We start from the raw sequence: 9,000 nt of genomic DNA, 5'->3' as shown, positions 1-9,000 counted from the left end.
CTGGAATTACCTGTATGTTTACCGGTAATAAACTTGCACTGTTTTATGTATATGTTTGATTACATACAGCCTTGTGACAGTTTTCCTGCATGTCATAAGCATTTGAATATAAATTAAAATGTTAAAATCAAATCTGATATTGTTTTACCTTTTATTTGGTGTGTGAAAGGTGTGCGGAAGAGGGGGTAGTCTTATACGGCGAGTATATAACAAACTCTGTATTTTGAGTGGAAATGTTAGGGGATCGTCTTATACGCCCAGTCGTCTTATACGCCGGCAAATACGGTACTAGTAAGTCTGAGAAGTGCCATGGGCAATTCCTTTTTACTGTCACTACTTCTGTACTCTGTGCCAGTACCAGACAATGATAACAACTGTTTGGGCAGCTGTTGCTAATGTCTCTATCACTCTGAAAGCTCTAAATAATGGTTCCACTGTATTTGCAAATATGTTGAGAGGAAATGTCATAGGATATGACATTTCTTTCTTTCTTTTTTTTTTATCCTCACCTGAGGATATGTTTCCATTGATTTTTTTAGAGAGTGTGGATGAGAGAGGGAGAGACAGAGAGAAACATCAGTGTGAGAGGGACACTTTGATTGGTTGCCTACTGCATGAGTTCTGACCTGGGCACCGGTCAAAGAGGAGCCTGCAACCTACGTATATGCCCTTGATCATAATCGAACCCAGACCCTGTGGTCGGCAGGCCAAGGCTCTATCCACTGAGCCAAACCAGCTAGGGCAGGATATGACATTTCTTAGCCCCTCCAGCAGCGGACCTTCATTTTTTCCTCCAGGAGTGTGGTAGAAAAATCCTAGATCACCTTCTTGGATTCTTATAACCCAAGTGTTTCTCTCTCATTGATGTTTCCGACTATCTATCCCTCTGCCCTCTTTTCTGTAAAAAAAAATCAATAAAATATATTTTAAAAAAAAGGTGTTTCCTTTGCAGCTCATGAGCAGAGGACCCCCTGCGTTGTGTCCACTGGGCTAGGGGCATGTCCCTGCCGCCGGTTGGGTGGGGCTTATGCCCCCAAGGCTGGCAGCCAGCCCCGGGTTGTGGGCACCAGGCTGGGGGGCAGGCGGACCTGGGCCATGTGGCAGCCACCGTTGCCGGGGGCACACCTCCCAGACCAGCAGCCCTGCATTGTGGGTGCCAGGTGGGGGGTGTGGACCCATGCTGCTGCTTGGCGCCGGCAAACTTGCAAGCGGCAATGGGGTGGGAACATCGACTTGGTGTCTGTGCCCGTAGGCCCGGAGTGGCCAGGGGCATTCTGGAACCCTGGCCGCTCAGGGCCTACGCGCAGGCCTACAGGCTACGAGTGGTCTGGGTCCCGAGGATGTTCCTGGGACCCAGGTTGCTTGGCGCCTGTGTATGCAAATTAGCTTGCCATCTTTGGGTTAATTTGCATACTCACTCCTGATTGGCTGGTGAACATGGCAGATGGACAATTTACATGTTTCTCTTTTATTATGTAGGATGTACTGTTTGTTGAAGTGGTCAATCTGAATTTAATGATTGTCACAGAAAATTTATAAGAACAACCTTTTTAAAAAATGTGTGTCTTAAATGACACCTTAGGGATGATGAGGAGATGGCTAAACAGTGTTTAATCTAGATCTCTGTGATGTGGATGCACATATCTTCCACCAGCCTGACTAAAAAGGATATAGCAAGGCACCAAGGTTTGATGGTGTGTGCGTGCCAGAATCTAATGACCAGACTACTATTACTTCTGTAACCTCACAGTTCCTTTCAAGCTACTAATAATGCTTTCCTAAAATTTGGAACAATATTTTTCTTACTTTACTCACTTGCAAAAGCAGTTTGGCACATGACATTTAAACAACTGAAATGTTGGCCCCTTGGTTTGTCAATAATTGGCAGCTCAGTTACAGGATGCAGTATAGCTGCCCAGATTTAGAAGAAACAAGTGGAATAGGAAAAAAGAGAAGGGTGAGTGGGTAGATTCTTGGTTTCCTGATGTTTCCACTCAGTAGTACAAAATGCTGTGAAAGAGGAATGGACTTTTGGGAAGGCGTGTTGCCTTTGACTGCCTTTAATCCTGAGCAGCAGTCTCAGTTTCCTACTTACCCTGGCATACATGCCTGTTTTCTATTGTGGAATGTGTTGAGGAAGGCAGCAGATGGGTGTTAGCACTTTGAGGTTAGGCTCTAATGAGAGGCCGCTTAGTTGAGGATGAATCAATTTATGGTTTATAACACACAATGTTAGTATTTCACAGTTGGTAACACTGTGAAAGCCAAATTGTGAGACTTATTGAAAAGATAGTTTAAGAATAGTGTCTTTTTTATGTATTCAGTTCCACCAAACAACAGATTTTCTGACTAGCCTGGTTCCATTTTTCATCTTTATGTTGGAGTATAGCTTCTTGCAGTAGTATACCTCCCTGCCCCACTTTTCTCCACATATGAGTGTACCACACTACATCTTTCATAAAAGTTGTTGCACCAGTTACATTACTGTTGGCACATTATGAGAGTTCCAGATACTCTATGTCTTTGCCAGCACTTGATATTGTCAAAAAAATATGCCAGGATTATAATTGAAATTATATTGAAAATGAAAATTGGGAGAGAACATCTTTATAGCAAAAAGTCTTCAAATCCAGAATATCACACCATTTATTGAACTAGTCTTTAATGCCTAGAAAATATTAATTTGATCTCTAGTTAAAGAAGTCAGATTAAGGGTTACTTGGGGTTGGTGGGGAATGATAGGGAAGGTACTACAGGGGAATGTAGGAATGAGTGCATGCATCTATTAAAACTTACAAAATTCTACACTTAAAATGGAATCAATTTATCATCAATAAAGTCAATATTTAAAAAGAGAACCACTCAAACACACTAAAATAGCTGAAATTAAAAAGACTAACACCACCAAATGATGGTGAGGACTTAGGAGCACTGGAACTCTCATACATTGCTTATATGAATGTAAAATAGTACAACTACTTTGGAAACAGTTTGACAGTTTTACATAAAGTTAAAAACACACTTACCATACAATCCCACAGTTCCACTCTCAGGAATTTGCCCAATAGAAATAAAAACATATGTCTACCAAACACTAGTACTGCTTTCCACTTATCCTTTAGTTTTAGTTGAGACATTTAGTTGTTTCATCCAGGAAGCTTTTCTGAGCCTTCCTCAACTCTTGATTGTGTGGTTCTTCTTTGGACACTTAGCATCATTCATTTAACAAATAAACATTGAGTGTCTTTTATGTGCTGGAACTGTGTTAGGCAATGGGATTAAGAGGTGAACAAAGTTGATATCATTTCTTCCATCATGGAGCCTACAGTCTAGTGAGAAAGGCAGACATAAAACAAATAATCACCAAATAAGTAATTAGCAGTTATATGAAGGAATAGTACATGGTTTTATGTGAGAGTAAACCTGCCTGGATGGGGGTTGATCAAAGGAAAAAAAAATTAAAAAGTATATTACAGAAGCCTTTATGATTATTAAGATGTAGGCAGACAAAGAATGGGGAAACCGCTTTGCAAAAGATAAAGTATTTTCAAAGGCTCTAAGTAAGAAATAGAAGAACTTGATGTCTTTGAGGAATGAAGAAGCAGGCCCATATTGGTTGTAGTATTAGCTCATTATATAGATGAGGAACCTGAGGCTCCGTGGTTCAGTGAATATAGATAGACTATACTAAGGTCATCAATGTAGTAAATGGATAATAAATGGGTAAGTCTAGATTCAAACTTTGAATTTTATGAATCCTTAGTGTTCTTTCCATTACACCTTGCCATTCCCTAGTGAAATTTGTACAAAATCTTTCCAACTATGGTACTTTGTTTCTTTTCCAATACCAGAGAACATTCTCTTACCATTTTCTATTTTTTAGGAAAGTAGATATTGTATGTGGCACTATTGCTGTCAACAGAAAAGGGATAATTGACCTGGCACTAGGCAGAGATGCTTCCATTGAATTTGTGGCTTTGAAAACTGATTTTTGCATTTGACTCAAAGGAGTAATTGAGTCTCCAGAGTTGTTAGGGCTGTGGCATCTGCTATGTACATTAATCTGTGGATCTCTTTGTGTGTGTGTGTGTGTGTGTGTGTGTGTGTGTGTGTGTTGGCCAGTAGAGCATTACAACTCTCAAACTTCATAGCAAGCCTCTTATACCCCTACTGGCCTGGTCGCCCCTAACTGCCCTCCCCTGCTGGCCTGGTCTCCCCTAACTGCTCTCCCCTGCTGGCCTCATCGCACAACTGCCCTCCCCTGTTGGCCCAGTTGCCCCCTACTGTCCTCCCCTACTGGCCTGGTCGCCCCTAACTGCCCTCCCCTGCTGGCCTGGTCTCCCCTAACTGCTCTCCCCTGCTGGCCTGATCGCCCACAACTGCCCTCCCCTGCCGGCCATCTTGTGGTAGCCATCTTGTGACCACATGAGGGAGCCATCTTGTGCAAGGGCGTGATGGTCAATTTGCATATAACCTCTTTACTATATAGGATTTTATTTCCATTCAACAGTATAACATTGTAAACTTGACCCACCTCTAGCAAATATTCAAGTTAATATTTTACAAAATACTTAAACTCCTTTTGATGATTGGTTTCCAGATAGCTGATAAAACATTGAAATGTTAGGTTTATTTCTTTTCCATTTTGATGTGTACATAGATGGGGAAAGGGAGGGAAAAAGTTGTTATGATGCAAAGATGAAGTTGGATAGGATATTATTTTCCTCCAGACAGTCTTCTCTATTACCCTGCAGTGAATTGCCCACAATCTAGGAGGTAACAGCCTGCTTGCTTAGATGTCTTCAAAACTTCCATGTCATGTCACTTTTGTGCAGTGTTGTAAGTAATTGGTGTCTTGTTAGCTTAAGACCGATTTTAGGAATCTATAATAATAAAAGCATAATATGCTAATTAGACTGGTCAGCTGAACGACCTTCCGGACGTCATTCCAGACCTCCTTCTGGACAAAGCCATGGTGGCTGGGGCTGAGGCAGAGGCAGTTAGGGGCGATCAGGCAGGCAGAGTGGTTAGGGGCGATCAGGAAGGCGGGCAGATTGGTTAGGGGCAATCAGGCAGGCAGGCGAGTGGTTAGGGGAGATCAGGCAGGCAGGCAAGTTGTTAGGGGCAGTGAGGCAGGCAGGCAGTCAGACATCCCCCAAGGGGTCCCGGATTGGGAGAGGGTACAGGCCGGGTTGAGGGACACCTGCCCCCCCTCCCCCCTCTCCCCTCCTGCCTCCTTTTGTGATCTGATAAAATTGTGGTGTTGTGTTTATCAAAGAACTTTTGCCCCTATGCTTTTCCCTTTTACATGTTCTTCTGAAAAAAAAATATTTTTATTGATTTCAGAGAGGAAGGGAGAGGGAGGGAGAAATTGAAACATCAGTGATGAGAGAGAATCATTGATTGGCTGCCTCCTACACCCCCCTGCCCCCCCCACCGGGGATCGAGCCCACACCCAGGCATGTGCCCTGACAGGTAATCAAACTGTGACCTCCTGGTTCATGGGTTGAGCCCACAAGTTAGGCCCCTTTTAAGTGTTCTTTAAAAAAAAACAACAACAGTGATTATAACATGAAAGAATGAATTTAGTTCCTGAGCTAATTTAAAAAATTCTTATTGGAGCTTTTCATTTGTGATTTTATATCTTGTTCTTTTCAACCTGAGGAAGAAAATAATATTTAGAAGATTACATAAAGGTACTGAATTTACTTATTTTGATATCCTTAAGCACTGGTTTTGTGGGTGTTTTGCTTGAATGAGGACTGTGGAATTAGCTTTTTTTTTAACTCAAAATTTGGGAGTATTATGCCAAACACATGTTTTAAAATTTTTCTAAAATAAGATTTTATTATAGAGAAATAGAGGAAAATTTCATAATAATATTTTGTATCATTAAGGAAACATTTAGTATTTTGTTTAGACTTCTCAAAATATATTTTTTTCTCTTACCATGTTCACCGCCCCACTGTGATTTACCCCTGAACAATTTTTTGTTTCTGTTTGCAGGCAGCTATCAATGGTGTAATACCCCAGGAAAATGGCATTCTACAAAGGTATGTTATAAGGTGTTTAAAGGTAAGATGGGAATTTAGCAAAGCAAAAAAGAGACATTTGTTAATTTTTTGGTTTCACTTTTTGGTAGAGCATTTGACCTTTGGTATATAAGTTCATTTTAATATAGTTACTATTCTTTCAGATATTTTTTATTAGTTATATTTGCTAAAGTCTCAACTTTCAACCATATAATGTTATTTCAGATTGTGTGATATTTTTAAAGGTGGTTCTATTTTATTTTTAAGAAAGCTTTTCTAGATCATCATCTAATTTGTAAGATGAAGGAACCGAATCCTTTCAACCATTGGTAGTGAGAAAACAATACATGGTTGAATAGTGTCAGAGCATGGTTATCATCTACCTACACAGGCTTTATCTCCAACTTCACTACATTCTTTCTTTTTCTTTCTCTTTGTTTCTAAATTAAGTACATGATAACTTGCCATAATTTCAGTAAGTCCTAAAAATGAAACTTCCCAGAGCACTGAACTTCTTTACTTGAAGAATCCAGTATTGACATGTGGAATGGTCTTCGTGGTTTTGTGTTATTGCCAGAAGATAAAATTGGAAGATGATGCCAAGAGATCTATAATTGTTACAAAATAATTTCTTTAATTAAAAATACACTTATAACTTTTCTCTCCTAAAATTGGAGACTTTCTAGTTTTGAATTAAAAGAGCACTCTATAAAGTCATAGGAGGTAAAACCATTCTCCCTTCCAAATGTAGTTTAATTGCTTGACATCTCCTCCTTCCTTTTCTCAATTCAAACTTTGGCTTGAATTTTGGTGGCTGGGATTTCTAAGTCACTGAAGCGTGATCTGCTAAGTGCAGATGAGGCAAACAGAAACAGCAGACTAGAAATGAGGTTGTTTTGGAGAGGAAGAAAAGTGCTATTGCAAAAACATAAAAAATTTCACAAGGAACAGCAAAATGTGCTGTACTTATAAGAAATTGTGTATATTTAGAAAGGAAGCAAAATTCTGTTTGATACCTGTATCACCCTTTGATTAATGGTTTTTAGGTGAAAGCAATGATAAATGGGCCTATCCTTTCCCCCTTTTAAAAAACTGTCAGAGTTTCATCCAGAGTAAATATAGCTCATTTTCAAAGCTTGTGCTTAATTTTTTGTTTAATCTTTTTTTCTTTTGGCTTCTAAAACATTTAATTCTAACCTTGTCTAGAAAGCAAACCAGATGATTATAGGAGCCTCCTTCATGATATTTTTTCTTCTTGGTTTAGAAAGTTTTAGACTGCAAAATATGTTCCAGTTTTATTCTTGAGTAAATGTTATTTTGTTTTTTGTGCCAAAATTTTTGCTTGCTAAACCCTTGTGGATTCAGCTGCTGGGTTCTGAGTACATACTGGATATATCTTACATTTAATGGTATTTGCTATGGATGAAAGAACTGTAGAAATTCCCTTATCCCCGGAAACATCCCATCTCTCTTGTTGCCGGTGATACTTTTTGCTTAATATATTTTGTAACTAGAGATTTATGAGTGAATTGATTACTATGTAATTGGTTACTGTGATATTTGGAGTATAACTTTCATCAGAGTGGGTTGTTTTTGTTTGCTTGTAAAATGAAAGGAATTAATGATGTCCACAGGAGAAAATCAGTTGTGTCTAGTAACAGTCTTCAATTATTTTCCTTCCTACTAACTTTTCTTCTTCAGCTTTGAAATCACTGTGAATTCAATATAACTGAAAATTATTCTGTATGGCTAATGGAAAATGAAAGAGGACTTTTTGCACTTACTCATAGGCTTAACACTGAAAGTGGAAGACACAGTGCTAGGAATGGTATATGGTGGCAGTTAAAAGGATATTTGTATTGTATGTTTGATATTTATAATAAAGTTGAGTATAGTCTGTGAATACAAGTGACTCTTAATTTGCCAGTTTATACATTAACAGAGAAAAGAGTTACTAACAAGAGTTTAAACAAACAAAAGAATTATTTTTGGAGGGAGAAGAGCCCAATCCCTCTGCTTTATAAAATTTTTTGAAATCAGATTTTTGTGTGAATTTAAAAGTGGGAATATGGTTTTTAATGTATCCGTAAAGTTTACAGGCAAAAAACCCTCTTTTTTAAAAAAATAATTTTTTATTGATTTCAGAGAGGAAGTGTGTGGGGGGGGAGATAAACATCAATGATGAGTGAGAATCATTGATCAGCTGCCTCCTGTACGCCCCACTCTAGGGATCTAGCTCACAACCCCAGTATGTGCCCTGACTGGGAATCGAACCGAGATCTCCTGGTTCATAGGTTGATGCTCAACCACTAAGCAAAGCCGGCTGGGCAACAACATTTTTTTTTATGTTTAACTTACTGTGCTAGGTAATTGACATATTTTTCCTTATTTAATACCCATTACAAATGTTAAGAGGTAAATGTGTTTGTGTAGCATAGATGAGGAAACTCAATGTTAGAGGGTTTAGACTCATTCAAGATCACAGGTGTAGTAGGTAGTGAAATCTGGATTATCTTTTAAAACCCATTCTCTTTTATATCACTCTGTTCAAGGTCAGGAAGCCAGTCATGTCACAACTTCTGTGTTAAGATTTTTTTAGCTTGGGTAAAAAAGTTGAAATTTAATACATGTATATAACACCTTTCTCCCACAGCTTTGTTTTTACAGTTATTATTTTAGTTGTAAGCAAGTAAAGGCAGATTATTATCCCTCATTTTACAGGTAGAAAGAATAAGGCATGAAGTGACCTGGCCCAGATGATACAGCCTGATGTTGATGGAGTCAGGAATATAAGCAAGTCTTCTGTCTCACCCTCTAAGGCTTATTTCACTAGACAATATGTTGCTAATAAAACATATTTATAAAGTGTGTAACTTATGCAGTCACAAATGTAAATCATTCATTTAGTCAGTCATAAACACCTAGTGAGTACATATACAGCTATTACATCTTGGTATAATATTTTATA

The 9,000-nt window shown here is 38.8% G+C and overlaps 1 protein-coding gene across 2 annotated transcripts in view; it reads left to right on the top strand.

Moving 5' to 3' along the window:
- LOC102757542 (FAS-associated factor 1) overlaps nucleotides 1-9,000 on the top strand; it is a 156,004-nt gene that overhangs the window by 47,031 nt on the left and 99,973 nt on the right. For both annotated transcript variants that reach the window (XM_015566928.1, XM_015566927.1), the window contains exon 3: nucleotides 6,007-6,053. In XM_015566928.1, coding sequence (XP_015422414.1) covers nucleotides 6,007-6,053 — 47 coding nt within the window. The remainder of the gene's footprint in view (nucleotides 1-6,006; nucleotides 6,054-9,000) is intronic.

Source organism: Myotis davidii, unplaced genomic scaffold (genome assembly GCF_000327345.1).
Source record: "Myotis davidii unplaced genomic scaffold, ASM32734v1 scaffold79, whole genome shotgun sequence".
In the NCBI taxonomy this organism is placed as follows: Eukaryota; Metazoa; Chordata; class Mammalia; order Chiroptera; family Vespertilionidae; genus Myotis; species Myotis davidii.
Note: the sequence above shows the minus strand (reverse complement) of the source record. Positions and strands in the feature narration are given on the sequence as shown.